The 21,594-nt window shown below is 33.6% G+C and overlaps 1 protein-coding gene across 6 annotated transcripts in view; it reads right to left on the reverse strand.

The window, feature by feature from the left end:
• Positions 1 to 221: 221 nt before the first annotated feature.
• Positions 222 to 21,594, reverse strand: part of CSNK1A1 (casein kinase 1 alpha 1) — a 38,449-nt gene continuing 17,076 nt past the window's right edge. The window contains exons 4-11 of one of the 6 annotated variants that reach the window (XM_026696363.2): positions 18,483 to 18,581; positions 16,315 to 16,398; positions 12,908 to 13,047; positions 11,397 to 11,475; positions 10,515 to 10,589; positions 10,102 to 10,208; positions 9,131 to 9,243; positions 222 to 1,685 (exon numbers count right to left, since the gene is read on the reverse strand). In XM_026696363.2, coding sequence (XP_026552148.1) covers positions 1,678 to 1,685; positions 9,131 to 9,243; positions 10,102 to 10,208; positions 10,515 to 10,589; positions 11,397 to 11,475; positions 12,908 to 13,047; positions 16,315 to 16,398; positions 18,483 to 18,581 — 705 coding nt within the window. In that variant the 3' untranslated portion in view covers positions 222 to 1,677. Of the gene's footprint in view, positions 1,686 to 7,455; positions 7,786 to 9,094; positions 9,244 to 10,101; positions 10,209 to 10,514; positions 10,590 to 11,396; positions 11,476 to 12,907; positions 13,048 to 16,314; positions 16,399 to 18,482; positions 18,582 to 21,594 lie in introns of those variants that run through there. The other 5 variants (XM_026696361.2, XM_026696360.2, XM_087924542.1 and 2 more) reach the window with 5 other exon arrangements.

Raw genomic sequence — 21,594 nt, forward strand, 5'->3', positions numbered from 1 at the left:
AGTCCTTATTTGCACACTCTATTTCTTAATGATGTCCTCCTCCAAGTATCTATGCTCGAATGACAATAGTATAAAATATAAGTATTTACTTTGTGGAAAAGGAGTTGTTTAAAGGGAGCTTCAATGTCTCATATTGAAATATGTACTGGGACTAATTTGATAAACACAGAAGAGCTGTGCAAGTCATAAAAAACCATGTACACAGTAGGCATCTGGCAGCATTTTCAGACAACTTTTAAAATTTATTCTGACATGCTATAAAGGAATAAGTTACACTGTTATATGAATCACCAGCAATAAGAATGTTTTTCAGCTGGATTGGAGTGAAAAGATAATCTAAGGCAGTAACCAGTAACCAATGTGAGAGGCTGCCTGAGACCAAGAGTAAACCTGTCATATTTGTTTCACAAGAATTCGAAAGAAAATTCTTCCTTTTTAACACCCTTCATACCATTTCATTTTAAATCTGCAAAAAATAAACAAGTCTAGCCAATGCAAAGTTATGGCAAGATTTGTAAACTGTTGCAATGGGTCTGAAAAGATTCCTTTATTTTCATCTGATCTCGTTACAGCAGACTGGGTATTAATGCAACAGATTATAAAAATGCAAGTGTGCCCCTCCCCATCAGGAAAACAAATACAAAATTTATTTAAAAACAAAAGTGAGGAAGAGTTACAACACTAGATCTAAAATGATTAAGAAACAGGACTGTTGCTTTAACAAATGGCATTGTAACTGCCATTTTAAAAAAAGGTGGTGTCTAATTTAGTTTGCAAATTATCAAGGCAAATTAAAAAAAAGATTCCTTATAGGAACAGTTTAGTTTTTAATGAACTTGTAAACAAAAATGCTCCCATTTCAAAATAAAAACAAAATCCCAGATCTTCTAGATGTTTACAGTGATTACATTTATCTAAGCAACTTTTACATAGTTTCAGTTGGAGGATGTTAACTAAATTTGTGACAAATATGCTGCTTCTCCTTTTATACCAATAACATTATAGAGTTAATGCAAAGTCCTAAACGTAATCTAGTAGTCGCTAAATTTCTCTTAAGTCTTCACTTTAGATGCTGTTATTTCTATGCACAGGTAAGCAGGCAGAGTCTTTCATATGCTTAAAACTGGAATCTTTGGTTACTACCACAATAGCTGGCTTGTTACATCACTCAAGTTACCAGCAATTTTAAGAATGTTTTAAGTGTACAACTTTCAGAACCAGGGAGGAATACCCAGAAGAAGTGCACAATTGTGAGCATTTACAATTATCGCAACTGTTCTGAAGACTTGTTCATGCCATTCTTCCAAAATAATTAGATCTCATAAGCAGTGTAGTTCAAAGTAAAAAGGTTACAAAAATTGGCATATGCACAATTCTCTCCACCACTTGTGTGTCAACCACTCGGTTAATTTTTCCACTTGAAAAAATGCAATAGAAAACTGGACACCATGTTCAACTATCTCAGTAATATTCACAATTACAGCTGCTACAACTCAAGAGATGCAGCATCAATGGTGCTGCCCAGAGCCAGTTTATACTGAAAGCAAGTTCTTTACATCAAGTAGATGGTTGCCCACAACCACTGGTATGTGTATTTATGAACTAAGATTTCTAGGATTTGGGAGGTGATACATCCTGCTCCATTCAGCTCTGCCTCATCTGTTCTCTTCTTCATGCTCAAAAACCTGGAAAACAAACAAAACACTTTGATATTTGGAAAGAGCCAACCAATTAAGTGGAAAATCTTAAATGAGATTATGATTTCATTAGGAAAAAAGATATTCCATTCAAAATTAGACTGATCTTCCACTTGATAAGTGCTTTATTCAGCTCCCGACAGTAGTGCCCCAAAGTTGAGTGTCCCATTTATGCATCAAGAGAAAAACATGCAAGAACCCTACTTTTCAGAGGAAACCACACCCAGCCACCAGCTGTTTAAACAGGTCAATACTTTTAATTTGGCAGCTGTATCAAATTCCATGGAAGATCAATTATGCTCAGGCTGCCAATCATTTTAGTTAAGGATCCTTTTGACTTAATTAAGTATACTTGAAACAATTTTTTATATTGCCAGTTTCAAATACTGCATCACAAGTTGATCAAATCATGGTTTAAATATTTAAAAAGAGACTTTTCACATATTTCCTATCTGTACGGAAAACCATATTCCTAATATATTTTACTAAAAGGCATATCTTTTTATGAACTACTTCAGGTGCATTGTATAGATAATGTACAGCAGAAAAGTGATAAACTAAACCAGCTTACACTGCATATTAATTCTACTATCTGAAGTTGCCCTTATGAAATATATTAACATTTACAGCCCAAAATGAAACATATGTAAGTTGATAGTACAAGACAGGGACTAAAATTCACAGATAACAGTATAACGTTGCCACATAGGCTGTTTGTTTGTATGTATGTTTATTTTCAATATACATTGACTATACATGAAAATACATCTTTTGTATATGCAAAATTGTAAGACCAAAGATCTTGTCATTCCAAAATGGCACATATAGGAGACCTATAGCATTATTCAGTTATTCCCAGCAAGAAGATTGATAAGCATGACAATTCTGTAACTTACAGAAGTTCCAGCCTATTTGAATAACAATCCATTTTACTGGAACACAATTCTTCATCTAGTACATGATGCAGTTTATATTTCAAGTTGTATATAACTGAGGTGAGTTACTTCATCTATTCAATTAGTTCCAAAATAGCAGCCTTTGAAACAAATCCCAACACCATTTAATGCTGTTGCTTAAACATTACAAGAATGTTACTGTTACATGGTTCAAGGCACTGTTTCAGACAAATGAACATAACATTAGCCCGATTTAGTATAATTCTTTCAAATTTCTAAAACAAAAGGTAGTCTTTCAAAATATCAAAGGCTATGGAAAATAAATTCTGTTAAGGCTGCCAAGAATAATATGTAGATGAAAATTGTCTAAAAACAGTTGATATCTAGTAACTACATTCTCTGCAAGTGTATAATTTGTTACTTTCCACCAAAAAGCCTCCAATCAACATTGGCCTGCACTGCTGTGCTGGGATATTACAGGAAATCTTTCTTTTCTACAATTGAAGGAGAACTCTTAAAAAGCATGAATGCAACAAAGAAATGGAAAGCTAGGATAGGCTAAAAAAAATTACATGGGAAAAACCATTACTTTTGCTTCCAGATTATGGTGTAAAATGCTCGTACTATCTTTTATTAAAGAGCTACAATCTCAATGGCAAAAGCAACAGGATGAAAATATCTTCTGACCACTGGAATTATGGGAGTAAGTCATATCTATATATTTCAGTCTATAATGATGCCTTGGACAAATGTGTCTGGAAAATACATTACAACTTTTCCCATCTTTTCCAAATTTTATGGTTATCTTTTTCTATGTAACACTAACATTCAATTAAAGCTGTCATCTATTCTTTGCTATGTTTGTTAAACTGAATGTTGACCTACCCAGCAGAAAGTGTTTAATAAAGAAATGTTAGATGATGCTTTTAAGAATGATTTCTAAAGAATGTTCTGCATTCATATCAAGGCTGTGAAGGCTTTGAAAAAAACAAGGAGCGAGTTCATTTTTTTTTCACTCATGCAGAAATAAAATACTTGACTGTCTCTAGTCTTTTTCCACTGAGTCAACTTTTACCTCAAGTAGAATCCTCTTTATAATTGGAAGATTTAATTTATCTGTACAATTTAGAGGTCTACTCTGGGGGACTCCCAGCTTAGAAAGTATAAAAAGTATAAAAAAGAAAAAAATCATGAGTGGCCTCAGAGCAAATTTTTAAACACCTCACCCACCCAACCATATTGACTGAGAAATATTTGAAATAGAGACTTCATATCAGCCCAGGATTCTCTACCCACAAACACATTTTTAAGGGCAGTTCAAACACATGTTTTTAAGGGCAGTCTGAAGAAACTGCAATTTAACAATACTGCCTCACTTTCCACTCGACTGTACTTGTAAAATACATTTCAAATGTAGGCTACATCCTTTATTAAATTCTATCTTTTCCAGATATGAGTTAGGCACTTTCCAACAACTTAAGTTGGTTATCACATAGATACAAAAAAATGAACATAAGCACTGTATCTAGGATACCAATGTCCCAGCCTCCCCCCCCCACCCCCCACCCCCCCAAAAAATCATTTGTTTGGAAAATCAGGTATGGATGTTTCCATGACCATCTTGCCCAGCTACACTCTGGCAGCTACACTGCATACTGAGCCAAAATAAATATTAGAGAAATAGAAAAAATCAACTATATCCTCCTCCAAAACTATACATGCCACTGCATCTAGTAAGTTCAGTACCTATTACACTGGTATTTTACAGAAAAGAATACTGTGGTCAGAGCAATTACTAAGTTCAATAAAGGGTGATGAAACCATTTCTTACAGCAGATGAAAAGTCCAAGTGTTTAAAGCAAAGTTGCAAAACAGTACAGAATGCACAAGTCTGGAAAGGAATACACAATCATAATGCTACAACTGCTAATACCTTACAAAATACAAAAATGAGGATAAACTTAACGTTTTGATTATTCCAGCTACTCCATTTGAATGCAGTCCTGTAAAAAAGAGTGATGATTTGCAGACTGGCAACTAAAATTAACTTTAGTATTAAGATCGTTATCAGAGTTTTTCTGGATATATTATTCATTTAATAGGTAAATCTGCATCCAATCAACTACAGGCAGTCCTTGATTTACAGCAGTTCATTTAACAATTGTTTCGGTTAGCAACAGAAATTTTGGGCTCAACTGTGGCCCTAACTTGAGGACTATCTGTACCATCAAGGTATACTATACGTAAAGAGATACTGTAAAGAAAATTAAGGTTTTTAAATTAACTATTTCAAGTGGATTATATTAGTGTTGTTCCAACATTTTTAGTTAGCAATTCTCATTAATATAGTATACAAACAGCTTTTTTCATCTCCCATCTTATTTCTTGTCCTTGGATGAATAAATTATAAATGAGCAAAAAGTCTGAACTACCCACTGAATTAGCAATTGTAAATTAATGCTTTGTATTTAAAAAGCTTTTAATATAACTCTGTTCTATTATTCCTATTATCAGAATTCCTTTATATCACACTGTCGTATTAATCTGCCCTAATTCAAAATTCCAATGGGATTTTTCTATAGCCTTTGTGCCTCTGCCATAATAGAAGTCTGACTGTGTGTATAACATTATATAATAGGAAACATCATTTGTCCTTTTTAACATATAGTTATCAAGAAAGGTGTTCTACTGGAGAACTATATTTTCTGGTGTATTACTGGCATTCTGTTCACAAAAACAAAAAAAAAACCCAACCAACCAAAAATGGCATTCCCCCCCACCCCCAATATATATATATATATATATCCAGGATTATGAGCTGGAATATATATGAAAGATGGATTTATACAATTTGAGTTGTATAACATATATTAGATTTCAAAATGTTGCAACTTCAGAGCCTTTTAGAACGCCAGCCTTGCTAGCGTTTTCCTCTTTGGAAGAGAAAAAACTAGTAAACACCATCATTCTTAGGATGACTTGGAAGACTCGTCTCCAAATTGCACCATTTGGAGAAGGAACTTTCTGAACCATGAGAATATGACCCACATGCAGAATGAAGTGAGGTGACAGAAAAGTGAACCTAGAAGTGGTGGCAGGGAGAAGGGTCCGCATTTTGTCAGGCCTAGACGACTGATGCTTCTGGTCCTGTGGCAAGTTTCTGCATGCAGGGGGATACTGGGCCTCCTGCATTCCCTGAGGCAGTATTACAGTGGCAAGATTGAGACTTATGATCAAAATTCCAAGCTCAATTGTGGCCGTAAGTCGAGAACTACATGCACTTCCACGCTTTCTACCATCAACTCCCTCCCCAAGATATAAATATTGTAATATTCATTTTATGTAACACTTTTTCCTGCCTAATAAGATCTCAATCAGTCTCCAACTCCAGCCCTTCTCCAATATAATCTTCCCCAAACTGATCCCCTTCCATTTGCAACTCCACTGGTTGAAACACATTTCCTCCTCCTCTTCACTTCTCTTTCCCCATTTCCCCTCCTCCAAGACAGATGTTTCTTGATTAATTTGTGGCATCTGAGAGGATTTTTTTTTTGCATAGTTACTAGGCAAATATCTACTACCACTACTACCTACAATTTAGGCGGTATCAATTAACTTGTTTTGTTCTGGTTTTCAATAAATTCAAATAGTGTTTAAGTAATATCTCTCTGAAGAGTTAGCTATACACATAAAATTCTGCTTTAAACAAGTAAAATAGGGAATTTCAACCAAGTGAAAACAAATTCTTTAACTCTCATGATTCATAAACTGGAAAAAAAATCTTTCTTCTTTTCAAATCCCAAAATCTTTCTTCTTTTCAAATCCCAAATTACTTCTGAATTTAAAATGAATGCAAAGAAAGAAGACTTTTCTTTAATAGTCCAAAGAGGATACTGTTGTTAGATAACTGCATTATCATTTCAGTAATATGAAATCAAATGCAGGAATATTGCTTTTAAAACTTTTAAAGAAAAATGTTCCTTAAATAGCTCTGACTAGGCATGAAATTAAGTATAATTAGTATATTTTGATCGGTTATTGCTGGCTATCCCTATCATAACCATTCTTCTTTAAAAATATTTCTCCAACATTGAATACTGAAAATACTTACAAGAAAATGAGTTGGAAATACTTCATGTTAAGATCTGCATTTAACTCGTGTCATTGGAAAATTTAATTTAAAATCTTGTTCAATTCCTTTCACATTTCAACAAAACAGCCAAAATTAAACATTTTTTTTTTTTGCATTTAGTTGAAAGAGCTAAGGGAATAGGATCAAGGGAAGACTGCATAAGTTTGTAGGTTTGCTTTAGCCCCATCTTTAAAAAAAAAATGGCTACAATTTTTCAATCTGTACTTTTGTCTGCTCAATATTTACTAACTAGAATTACTGAATAGCTTGTGGTTGAATCAAGTCCTCTTGCTTACAGAACAGCTGTTGCCAAATTATCATTGTAGTTATGTTTTGCAATTTCAGCATTATTATCCTTACTTCTGGAACAACTAAAGGATATTCCAACTAAGCACTGTAGTGATATTTTATTAGTTTTGGTCTTCTTGATTTCTGTATTTCTTCTCATCCTGATATCTTCATATCATTATGACAAAAATGCATATTAGCCTTTTAATAAAAATATTTTTACAGTTCGGAATTCTTTCAAGCATTCAAATATATATATATATATATATATATATAAAAAATAATTTAAGGAAGCAATTGTCTTTTCCTGTTGATTCAAAAACATACGTGATTGGATTATTGTGAATATGGTCACATAGTTCAAACAACAGTGGTTCCTTCTAGATTTGAAAACTTTTCGATTTTCTTTTTGTACGTTTTATCCAATAATTTCTTTATGATCTTTGTTTTGCTCTGATGGACTGCATCCTGGCAAAGAGACTATGTTGTATCAACGACGTGTTCTCATCCATAAGAAAAACAGACTCTGCTGCATAAAAAGGACACTGTTTCATCAATTACCTGTAATCTGTTATCATAAATTTATCTTTGCCTATTTGTGGATAGTAGATTTTTGTTCTTCTTTTTTCAGCTAAACGTTTCCTTTTTCAAATATTTTTCTGACATATTTGATGTAATTGAAACATTATTAATCAGGTAATTCTAAAATGGTAGGCACTGATGATTGAAAATGATGTGTGCAGTTAGTTATCAGAGTCCTGTATAGATTCTCCTAAATAAAAAAAAGCATCATTAGTACTGTGCTCTTTTAATCATATTCTTTGTTATATACACTAATAATGTATACTTCTAAAAGGTATGTCCATCTTTTTATTTCAATTAAATAAATGTTGAAGTACTGATTGGTTTTATTAATACATAATTCAAAAATTTAAACCAACCTCAAAGCAAAGAAAAGTAAACAGTTTCAATTTTTCAAAATTATGACAATAGCATTTACTGACCTGAAGATCTTGCACGTGCAGACTTGACTACTTTTGCTTTCCAGTTGTCTTCAAAGAGGACCAAGCCTCATGGTGTTTCATTTGGACACTCAGGGCTTGCATTTCTTTGTTACATTGTTTGCATTTTGTGTGCTTGCCCATCTTATTTACAGATATAGAAACATAATTAACATATTCCCAAATGTGAACTATTTACTGCCTTCTGCCATAGGAAGTTGCTTCTTTTATTATTTTGCCAATAAATCTCAAACAATCTATAATTAAAATTAGAAACAGATCCCCCAGGAATGTAGGAGTGATTTAAGTTAAATTTGTTTACTTTCTATTTCTCTCCCCATCCCTCATATATGCAAATATTTGATAGATTCTGCCTAAATTTAACCCACTCCTCCTAAATCCTCTGATCATTGCCTTTGTCTTTTACTGAGGAAGGGATAAGAAACGTTTGACTATGTTTGTGCATTAACATGGGAACTCTTTGTCTTCCTGCAGTATTGTTAGCTACACTACTCTGAGAATACAGACTATCATCATACTGAAGCTATCTATGTCCTATTTTTTTAAAGAAGTACCCCAATTAATAATAATATACATGCTGCCTTCTTAGATTCTCTGTAGTAAAATTGGTGTCATTTACGGGGGTGGAAGGGAGGAGGAATATATTCAAAGAAATGTTTACCACTTGGGTTTTTTCCCCCTCCAAATAAACCCACACCAAAGCCGCACCTATACCGGCCCAATACAAAAATTAATAGAAAATTTCTTCTTTAAAATGTTAGGTCCAGGATTCTGGTTCATTCCCAACACCAAGCCAGCTTATTTTGAAGAGGGGTTAATGAGGGAGCAGAAGATGCAGTGGTTAAAATGACCCAACATACCCAAAGAAATGATATGAAAACAAGGACACTTGGTTTAAAGTTAGTAGTCAAATATTCCAAGGACGTCCGTTTTTTAAATACTAAATAGCCAAATAAGTGTTTTTAATGACCTCCTTGAGCTAACACGTATCACCAACAGGATCCAAATTAGTGTTTATCATTTTTGGTCTGTAACGTCACTTGGTTCTTGGCTACTAACCTTTCATGTTATTCTTGGATTTGTCAGTTTGCTTGCCTGTGGGGGTTTGGGTTTGCTGCCCCTGCCCACTGGAAGAGGCTGCCTGCTGTGCGGCTTTCTGCTTTAACATTGTCCAGTCAAATGTGTAGTCGTATTGATGATTCAGGGTCCTACAGAGGGTACAATTTAAAAAGTAAGAAAACCATCACTGAAATACTTGAATTGCTGTTGCACAAGCAGGTTTAACTGGCATTCAAAATGTAGCATTTTGTAAAACACTGAACATTATGCAGGGCTGTGGTTAATAATTGAAATCTGCTTGCAGTAACTTTCAAAGTCCTCTGTACTTCTAAAAAAGTACAGAAGTTTTGGCTCGAGTGGAAAGAGTCCCATGCATAAAGTGTATTGCCCTTCAAACTGGTTAATAGGGGAAAGGGAAATACTGATCTTCATCTCCATTTTTTTGTAGTTGAACCCTGCAGTAAGTGCATGGATAAACTTCTGCAATTCTGCAAATGACCACGTATGACTATTGTGCTCTTGATCATTCACTTTAACCTCCTCTGCAGTCAACATTAATTTTGAGTAAATTCAGCACTGCAAAAAAATAGAATCACTAACAGTTACAGCACAGTACTAATTTCAAGTGTAGCTTATGTTGAATTGACTAAATTATGATGTAACCAACATTTGTGGACAAAAGAAAATACTTCCTAAAATGATTGTTACAGAGTACAGCTTGCTTATTTACAAAATGGCTGACCTGATTAATAGCCAATCATAAAACAGACATCACAGTGCAATGAGAGGTGAGCTACCGAGACAAAAAATCATTTTGACACAGTATCAGGAAAGGACCTCTTCCCAATGAAATCTATTTCTAGTATAACTAAATCTCTTTTTAGTATTTTTATATTTTCAGCCAAACTTGTAGAAAGGTAAGAGTGTTATGTAGCTAACCATGTGAACAACATACTGTTGTTAAACTGTTCTGTTTGAATATTCACAAAGTATCCTACAAGACCAACCTGAAAAGGATACGGAATAGCTGCCTCAGGTACATATAATCAGGAGCTTCTTCAAAGCGCAGGCCACGGCAGTAGTTCAGGTACATTGCAAATTCTGCAGGAAATCCCTGTAAACAGAAAAAATCAAAACAAGAGTTGGAGGCAGAATCCCCACAATTTTTATATTAAGAATTTCAGTTCTATATTTGTTCTCTTTTTCTTTTTTTTGGAAAATGGGAAATAACGGAAAAAAAGAAAGAAAAATTGACATTAAAAATTAAAGATAGATCAGTTATAACTACTGTAAAGACAATTCCACTAGCACATGAAGTTAAACATCTATATAATATTAATTATACCTTCCAAAATTATTGGCTTATTTACAAAAGAAAATATGATTATCAAAAACTTGAAAGTTTTTAAAACAGTTGTACCTTACACAAAACTTCAACAGGAGTAGACATCTTCTTTTCACTAATCTTTTCATATTTCTGCTTCTTTGTTGCTGCCTGTAAAAATATGGAACAATATTATTTTTTTATTATCATAGATCTAAAGGAAATTACCAAGTTCCAGAATTCACTGCAAAAAGAATAAAAATCTTTCTTACATGCTTCACTGCAACCTAACCAGCTCATGAAAGGATTATATTATATGTCCATTTCTAGTATTTTTCCTATACAGTCAGATTATGAGTAAATATAGAAATGTCATAATGCTCTTAGTATTAGATTGCATCTGATAGCTTAACTTTTCCAGCACAAATTGCTTTCTACCATCAATGTACTCAAAATCATCATCTAAATTATATAACCTCTTGAGAAAGTACCAACAGATTTCTACCTTTCACACACACACACACACACACACTTGTACATTATCTCAATGAGTGTGAATGAATATGCATCTGTGCATGCATATCTCTCAGTTTTTAAATCGCAATCCACAATCCTGCAGATGGAGAGACTGTAGTACTTTGAGCAAGGCCTGAGGATAAGCAAAGTTTTCTAGACAGAACACACTTTTCCATAACTTTTCCAAATTATTATTCAAACTGCACATTGTCCTTTAAGGTTATCTCACCCCTAATGTCTCTCTCTGAGCATCTTTTCTAATTGTAAAGTATTTGTCAGAAATAAACAAATAAAAGAAGCAGCCCTAGACCATACTCAGTTTCCACTTATACGTAGGGTGGCATCTCATGCCAGAGATTCTATCTATTCCATAGTATCTGAATTACAAATATACAATATTGTGTTTGTCCATCCAATATTTTATTATCATCTTTACAAGTCTGCATGAAGTTTTTAACGTACCTTTAATCCTTGCCACGGCAGGCTGGTTCTGTTAAAGTACATCAATACATATCCTAATGACTCCATATCATCACGACGACTGAGGAAAAAAGTTTTATGTGCTTATTCATAAATTGCATAGCATCACTTCTCAGGTCTCAACAGTTATGAAAATGAACTGTCAGTAAAATGTGCATACTGATATGCAACAGTAATAAATAAGATTTACCAAACTTATTTGGAGAACTGTGAAATTATGCATATCTTATTTCTTCTAATTCTTGTTTTTCTTAGAGATGATTCAGCAATGCACTTCAAATTTTAGCAAACTGCTTAACTATTACAGAAAACCGCACACCAGATTTCCTGGCATATCCAAGTTTTTAGTTTGCTATTTTTCTCCATATCACATGTTAACTTCTAAATTTTAGCTTATTTTGGGGGTGGAGTACTGAGAGAATAAAATAATAATCAAGCAAATTTTTATAATAAATGTATTTTATGCAAAAGAAAATATTAACTTTGGACAATGACTGCTGAAATAATTTTCCTCTATTTTCCAGTTATTTTCTACTTTGGTCAACAACTGTGCGTAAAACAAGCTACATGAGCCCCATATCTGTCTTGATTAATAGTACAATAGTGAGATCATGGAAGCATAAAAATTGTGTAGGCATAATAGCAAAGCACATAACAACAAAACTGTTATGAACAATTCTAATTCTTATTCTATATAACTGAAAACATTCAAAAGCTAAATTCAACCACATGAATTTTGAGAATTTATGTTAAAAATACTGATTCCAGAAACAATCCGATTTTCATGTTTAATGACTGATACTACAATGCCAACAAATGCATTAGAAAACATGCTAAGTCCAAAAGTTCGATGTTAAAAGAAGTTGAATACAATTAAAAAAATTACAAACTATCACAGAAGGAAGAAAAAGATATTGATTCACATATTATAAAATGTGTATGAAAACTCTTGATTTGTTAAGATAAAAGTTAACTTCACCAGAAGTACTATATTTCAGTATTCGCTCTGCTGTTAACTAGTTATATCAAATGACTTTACTTATTAAAAGCAGGGGTCTGAAACTCATGGTGTCAGGTTGTCATTATGTGACGTATCACAACTTTTTCCCCCTTCACTGAACCAGGGGTGGGGGTGGCTAGCACATGACTCATCCAACAAGTTTGACACCCGGGTTAAGGCAACATGTAGGTAGATATAAGATGGATAGATAAAAATGTATCTGTCGTGCATATGTTGATGTTTAGAAGCAACACAATGCAAATATTTGCTCTACATTTAAATTAATTTTCCTTTTTTTTTCATTAAATAACTATTCAATATCTCAAATATTATGATACTGTAAGAAATGTGTGGTCTTCCCAATGCTACTAAATTATAATCTCAGCCTCTTTATCTGACAATTGCTAAGAGGCATTAGAATCAATCCAGACATTTCTAGAGTTTAACTTTTTACAGTTCCTAATCTAATTACAGAAATTGCTTCAATACTTACCTCTGTTCTATGCCAAGATGTGCATTAATGCTTGCATATCTAGCTGTACCAGTGAGATTTTTGTCTTCTCTATAAGGTATGTGTTGCCTCGTTCTGTTGTCCCGGTACTTTTTGGCCAACCCAAAGTCAATAAGGAATAACTTTAAAATAGATAAAATAGATTCAAATTTCCAGATGGCATTTTGAAATATCAACAGAACTTTTAAGTATATGCTTAGTAGATAATTCAAAGCAACAAAATTAAATTCAAATGTAATTTAAAGGCAAGTGAAACAAAACCACAACTTTTAATTATTATTTGAAAATAAAATATAAAATGGACCTAAACTTTCACATCTACTCGGAAAAAAACAAATAAAATTATTCAATTTGAGTTTTACTGCAAAAACTGTGAATTGTATTACTTTCTTATGAATGTTCTATATGTTGGCGTGCCACTAAAGAGACTCTAAGGACTGGAGATAATTAAAATATGGTAAAATAAATAATTAAATAAAGCTAGGCCACATAAATATAACATTTTCCTATTATTATATACATGACAAAAAAAGGGGGGAAAGGCCAATTTTATGAAACTGTTTAGTTAATTTCAAGTAATTTTGCTTTTCTGCCACTTACTGCTATAATTTGTTTTTACTATGCTGACACATTCTTTCATATTATCAAAAAATATTTGAATATGTGCATTCAAGATCAAACTGTCACAGAATAATTTTATATTTTACTAATTAAAATATCATTACATTTAATTAAAATGTTCAGTTACCAATAATCTGGGGGTTGTTGGATGTGACAGATTAAAATTATAATAAATAAATTGTCCAATTAAAAATATCAGTTTTGTTCTATAGAAAACTAAGACTCGATTAATGGAGTAAGATAATTTTTAAGAGTTTAGCCTAGTCCATTTTAGGAAGTGTACTAAAACTCCTAGTAATTCCTATACATTGCAAAATATCTAAAGCTAATACAGGAAAAAAAGTTTTTTAAAAAAAGTTTCTTAAAATAAAAGCACAAAATAATTGACATGAATAAAATTTAGAAAACAACTGAAAACAATAATTTAACAGATGTTCAGGTTACTAATGTCTAAGGAACAATTTATTGTAAGCATGTTTAATAAACAAACAAGTAAATAAATAGTTGTTGGGCCTTTACAATTTGCCATACTAAAGAAGTTTAGACTCAATGAGAGGAAGACAGACAATATTTAAATCAGGGTCAACAGGCATCATCACACACCAACATTTCTCTAAGAGAACTTATTTTTAATATTTACTGAGATCTCAACCATGAAAACTAATTTGGGTATCCCATGAGATTTTGCTCAATCTTAAAAGTATTAATTTTGAAGATCAATGAGTGCTATCCTGGTGTGTCGCTGTTAACTCCTGATTTAAAGTTAACCGAACACTTGTGTTTATGTTATAGGTGAATGTAGATGGATGATACTTAAACCATCTATGATAGATGATCTGAAAACAGTACAAAGCACACAATGCCTAGTTGATTTAAATAAGTAAACCTTATAAAGTTGAAATATTATTAGGCCAATTAGTATTTTATGAGATCCTTCTCTTTATTAGCACAAAGTGGGAAAGACATGGTTTTTTAAAAGTATTATAAAAGAGGTTGACAATATAATTTTCAAATATTTATTTTCTTTTTCTCTGTTCTGATTTGGACAAATGCAAGGTATAGAAATGCCACACTCTTATAAAGCATTGGGCAGAATGATTACTCCAGATAAACCAAAACAACTCTGCCATGTAACTTTTCCATGATAATATATTCTTACAATCTCAAGACACCAAAGCCATGCTTCATTACTGGGGAAAATGCTAGGGAGCAAAGTTACCTAGCAACATAATAATACTCTCTCTTAAATTGCTTTGGTTGACAAGTGAGGATATTACTTTTGAGATTAAATATAATACTATTCCACCCAATAAACCACACTTCTCCAAGCTACTGCCTTCACATCTTCCTAATTTACTCCTCCATCCCCCATGAAAGCCTGCATGAATCTTGCTGATTTAGTTTCAGAATAAATAAGGAAAGCCAGTCAGAACTGGAATGATGGAAGGGAAATTCAATGGTTCCAATCTGAAACTGGCAAAGTGCTTCTGCTATTTCCACTGGAATAAAGGCTCTTATTTGTACTATTTTATTCTCCAAGATAGCACATTTTAACACAAAAAGGATATTGTTATTCATAGTACAAAATATATCTATTTTATATTTAGCTAAATCAATTTTAGAACAAGTGTCACTTCCTGTTAATTAGCATAGGACAGACACAGTCTTCACACTGGCTCAATTATTATGTGATACTAAAACATTTCTGCCATGACCAGATCAAACCAAGTGGTTCTTAATAACTCAGTGAGTCTCCTTTCTGCCTTGTATCTCACCCCACCCCCCACCCCCACAATAAAGAAAAGGACTTCAGCCAACTTTATTTTTTTAAGGTTTGTTTCACTTCAGGTTCAGTTTTTCAAAAAACTATTTTATTAAATACAAACTAAGGATCATGCATGGAAATAAACCATGATTAAGCAATCCAGTTCAAACAGCTGACTTGTTTAATCTCTTGTTCTTCTGTAAATAGCAAACTCCTACGACAACTGAGACCAGTCTCCTAATATTCTCCTCCTATGCAAAGAGATATATTATGAAATCCTAAAACGGAGTCTGGGGCTATACTGAAGTTTGAAAAAGTTCCAATATTGTAAATTAGATAGATACTGTAATTGGAGCCACAACACAGCATAAAAGGAAGCTGCATGTAATGAAACCTATTCCAATTGCCACATTTCTAAATTCATGGGCCCAAAGTATCATAGCAAAATTCATGTTTAATAAACAGCTGTTTAAGGAGCTCAGAAATCACTAACTAAAATTTGGTAAATTTTTAATAAGATACAATTACCTTAGTTTCTTGATCTATACTCAATTTCTTTTGTTTTAAATTTACTGCTGGAAACAAAGCATGTTCTTTGGAGAAAGTATAGTAAGTCTCGATTCTCCCCATCCAAAATGCATTTTTCCTAAACATACTGATCACATTAATGAAAAGGGAGACAAATCTCATCAAGACCTACTAACAGACCGGGCATACACAGGCATCTCTAATTCTTCACAATACATTCTATATCCTCCTTTGTCATATTTTAGAACTCAAAGCTATTCTTCTAGGGTTAATACAAAGTTTGGGCCATTATCCTTAACAATATTAACATGGATAAAAGAAGATATCTTACAACAGGCGCTTAGTAATGTTACATGTTTGCCAAGTATGTCTGAATAATGCCAACATAAGGTGCTTTTTGCAAATCTACATGTTTTCCGAAATAAAATAAAATGCATATGAGTTGGGATTGAGGTTGGAATAGACAGTTTCAGACCTGGTTTAATCCTGAGAAAGATGGGTCCTGAGAAGTACTAACAGTCATGCTTCTTTTCCTCTTCCCCACTGGAGATTCTAAACACTGAACAAACAATAGAGGGTGGCAGTGCATCAAACAGTATTGCTTACATTGCAACAATGGCTGGCGCAGACAGGCAACACCGAGGCGTTAGAGAAAGAACAGGGTAGCCAAATGCCATCCTTCTTCCACCAAGCACTACAGTTTTCCAATGGAGAATCGTATGATACAGAAAAAATTTAGACGTGGCAAGATAAATTTGAGCATGCCACTTTAAAATGACACTGCCTTGAACAGGGATAGCAATGGCAATATTTGGCTTAATAAAAAGAAATTTTGGCTTTTACATATGTACTGCCCTTCCCCCAAACAACATGTGGGAAATAAATCTTCAGTAAGGAAGAGGTAGAAGGCATTTAGTCACCTTAAATTCACTTTCGTAAGCATGCAGGGCTTATTGTAGGAGAGGCTCAAAGAAGATCATATATTAGGAATAAGACAATTCCTAACACATAACATTTAAAAATAAATTTTAGAAATAAAGCATTCCAATTTTATTGCCTATATTTTAGTTTATTATCAACCCAATTTATTGGAACATGATTAACAAAACAGCCTCATCACTAAATACCATGTGTCTTATAAAACAATAGACATGTGATATAAAATCCATCTGTATTTTTGGTAAAAGGATGAAAACTTTAAACCATATCAATGTTTAAAGAAACTGCTGATTTCACACTTTTAAAGCTTTAAATTCTGTGTGGATTAAACAAAGGGGGTTATAATCTTATGTATAGGATTATTTGTAACATCGAATGGGTATCTAAAAATTAATGCTTGTCACTCTTATCTAAATGGCTGCTAGGACTGAAAAATGTCGTCCTTTTTTTACATCATCCAACGTGACACTATCAGTCACCTAACAAAGCACAACATTTTTCAGACATTTCCACATAAGAAAACAAATAAAATGTTGCAATGCCAGCTCACTATAACTGTCAAAGTATATGGAGAAATGGCCCCCAAAGAGAGGAAATATCAAATCAAGACTGGTTTAATTTTTTTCTAATTGTACTTCCAGTTCTTGTCAGATAATTAAAGGACTGTATTAAAGAAACAAGAATGTGAAATTTAGAGATAAAGTTCAATAGAAATAGGACTGACAGTGTCTTTTAAATTTGACTTTTGCAATTTCTTCTCACTCCAACTCCCCAAAGTTGTTTAATGCTTCACTGAACGCCTTTAAAGCAGAATTCAACAGGTGGTTGGTTGTTGGTTTGATTTTGCTCTCAAGTAATGGCTCCAAGTTGGCATTCATACAGGCAAACAAAGGTAACATTTTATAGCTAAAAATATCAAAAAGGTAAACACTGATGGCTTATGAAGAACCAATCTGTATGGGAATGTTTCTGCCAATATAGATTCAGTTCACATACATTTCCCCAAACTTCAGAATTTCTATTTCACAGCATGCTTAAATGCATTGCCAATGCTGCCTGTCTGCTCGAGCTCAGTGTAAAGTATCACAAAGTTTACTCACAAGCTAGCCAAGAATATTTCCAACCAAAAGTTTCAAAAGAAAACATGCATTTCCAGCTCAATTTCTATCATCCCCTTCTACCCCCACTTAAAATCCAATAAAATATTAAAATTCAGTAAGCAAATGTTAACCTATACCTACCCATTAACTGCATTCTGAACTTCCACAGGCTTGTGATTGCACAGAACACAGTTGCATAAACAAAGCTCTGCAGTATTACAATCCAATTTCTTTATAAGTTGATTCTACTCAATTAAAATCTAGGTAACTGGAAGTCAAGATCCACCATGCTAGTAAATACAGCAAACAATACAAAATCACAGTTTATGGCAAGCTGTGCTACTGTAATGCATTGATTTTGAATAATAGGATATTTATATAGAAGGAACTTAAGTATGCAAAGAAATATAGGCTATATAACATACCGATTTCCTTAATTAAGGTCTGAACAAAGGCTGAGATCATATGATTTGCGTGCAGTAGTATGACTTAAAATCTCATCTCGATAAATACTATTAACCAATAGCTAACTCAAGCAGCACAACTTTTCAATAAACTGTATTTTATGATAACTTTTTTCATGCAAACAAAGTATTAGACTAACCTTATTACAGTGACGTCCGATACCCATTAGAAAGTTATCTGGTTTAATGTCTCTGTGTATAAAATTCTTTGTATGCACATATTCAATTCTACTGATCATCTGTAAACAAGAAAATTGGTCAAATTTAAAAGCATTTCAGATATGATTTCAATAATAATTCAAAAGTGTTTGCATCAATCCTATTACCTGAAAATAATTTAAACCAGTTAATAAACTGACTCAATATTTTGTAAATGAATGCTTTTCAATATCATATAATGAGAAAAGGGACACTATCTTATCCATACTGGCTGGAGAATTCTGGGAGTTGAAGTCCATAAGTCTTAAGAGTTGCCAAGTTTGGGGACCCCTGGCCTATACATTAGTCTAATACCTTCCTGTGGAAAACAGCTTTCCCACAAAATCAGTTATTTTCACTCTGGGCACTTTGCAAAAACCATCTGTCTAGTATTGTATCAGATGTCTGAGTCCGATGCTACAAACAAACCTTGCTATAGAGCAAGGGTCCCCAAACTTGGCAACTTTAAGACTTGTGGACTTCAACTCCCAGAATTCTCCAGCCAGCATAGCTACTGTAGAGGAAGCTTAACTCAGTGTGAAAGTTATGTTGGAACTAGGATGGAGCAGAGCTGTTAATGTGGGTATTTAGGCTGTTAGTTCTATCAGCCACCATGTGCAAGTAGGGGGCAACATACATTTAATAAACAAACAAATCAGAGCTAGTATGAATTCCATTAGGCAGATACAGGAAAAATTAAGACTGGGAAATGGCATGGATGCATGCATACTCAAAGTAATAGCTAGTAAGAAAAGGTATAAGAACTCCAATTTTATTATATGTATTGGACAATGGGCTTCTTTTCAGATTATCATCTACCCAAAGAGATCAAGGTGACAATGAAGACAATTTTCTAAAGAAAATATCCAACTCTTCAGTGTCACATATCTGTTGTTGCTTAAGCATTTATTATCCAGAACTGAATTTCATTCAAAGCACTGATTTGATATGCATTATTGAGACTTAGCTGACGGAAGAGGCATTTATGGGATAGGACTGGTGGGCATAGTCCGTAGCAAGGATAAACATGTGACTCTTTTGCCCTCTCTCATCATGACTACAGCAAATAGTGCAGCTTCCTACCATTTTGAAATGAAAGATTCAAGTTTCCAAACCTCCCTCAAAATTTTGCCTTATGAACATAAGCATTATGATCCCATCCATTTCATGGCCCTCAACTGTACCAAATGTTCTTTTTTATTATGGATTCTCTGTGGTTTGTAAATATCATGTTCACAAAATATATTTAAATCTTGCTTCTCTTGGTTTAGCAAATCAATCAGGCAGACCCTAATGTCAAATTTCAAGAGGTACTTATTCTTTCCTAAAACATGGTGTTACTGGATTATCCTTGTATATGACAGGCTTTGGCAATAGTTTCTGGATTGTTTAAATAAGAAATTGAATGGAGTCCAATCATTGCTTCTTAACCATTCAATTCCAAGAACCATTCTGTACCTTTGAAGCATACCACATTCCAATAATGTGGTAGATGAGTACCAACACCTTTTCTGTAAGGTTATAATAACATAACCTTACAATTTGGAAAGCACTTCTCCCCTATTACTTTTACTTTCTAGGGTGGGTCCCTTCTGAGAGTCTTCGCCTGCCCTCTTTCCTTCTGTGGGCTGAGATATCTTTTGCATGATAGTTGTCAAGGCTGTGCCTTTTGCTCTCGTCTTTCAAGGTTATTCTCACAGACCATGACAAGAGTGCATTTATACAATTACAGTTGCTGGTCTAACTGTAATCCATCCATCCATCCACCTATCTATCTCTTGGTGGATATCTATGTTACTTCCTATTATGACCACTGATTCTTTTCCCCCATTACGGCCATTTTTGAACATTGCCCAGAAGCTGTAATTAGTACAATGCTGCAAAGTACAGGGATCACATGATGTCAAGATTGAAATATGTTTATTGGTTGCTGTTTGCTTACTAAATGCAGTTTAAGCTATTAATATTAATCAGACATGTACAAAATCTACACTAAGAAAATGGAATATTCAGGCAGCTCTGAACCCTGCTGTTTTATTTTATTCTTTATTTTATTTATTTTGTCAAGCGATTATAAGATAACAGGTATAACATAGCTATGAGTACACGAAATGAATATAAGAAAAATAAAAAGAAACAATAGGACAGGGACGGTAGGCATGTTGGTGCGCTTATTAATGCCCCCAAAGACCTCTTAGGAAAGGGGTGAGGTCAATAGTAGACAGTCTAAGGTTGAAGTTTTTGGGATTTGGGGAAGAAACCACAGAGTCAGGTAGAGTATTCCAGACATTAACCAGTCTGTAGCTGAAGTCATATTTCCTGCAATCAAGTTTGGTGCAGTTTACCTTGAGTTTGTATCTGTTGTGTGCTCTTGTATTGTTATGGTTGAAGCTGAAGTATTCATTGACAGGTAGGACATTACAATATATAATTTTATATACTATATTTAGATTGGACAGAATGCAGCATAGTTCTAGGTTTTCTAGGTCTAGAATTTCAAGTCTGGTGGCATAAGGTATTCTGCGAGTAGAATTGTGGAGAACTCTTCCTGTGAAATATTTCTGGACTTTCTCAACTGTATTAATATCAGATATCTAATGTGTGTCCCAGACTGATGAGCTGTACTCAAGTATTGGTCTAGCAAATGTTTTGTATGCTCTAGTTAATAGTGTGATATTAACAGAGAAAAAGTTATGTAGGATTGGGTTAACAACTCTTAATGCCTTTTTGTCTATGTAGTTACAGTGGGATCAAGCACTTAGATCATTAGAGATGAGTACTCCAAGGTCCTTGACAGAGTTTGGATCATCAACAAGATCTTGACTGTTCAGCTTGTATTTTATTTTCTGATATTTTTTTTTGCCAATATGTAAGACATATTTGTTGAGATTTGAAATTGCCATTTGTTTGACCATTCTGATACATAGTCGAGGTCTTTTTGAAGGGTAGCAGTATTGTTGGTGGTGTTGAATAGCTTTACATCATCAGCGAAAAGAACACGGTTGCTCTTAATATGCTGTTCCTCCGGATTACACCAATCTCAATTCAGTCCAA

The sequence above is a fragment of the Pseudonaja textilis genome, chromosome 2, assembly GCF_049901715.1.
Source record: "Pseudonaja textilis isolate UNSWEBS1 chromosome 2, rPseTex1.2, whole genome shotgun sequence".
Lineage (NCBI taxonomy): Eukaryota > Metazoa > Chordata > Lepidosauria > Squamata > Elapidae > Pseudonaja > Pseudonaja textilis.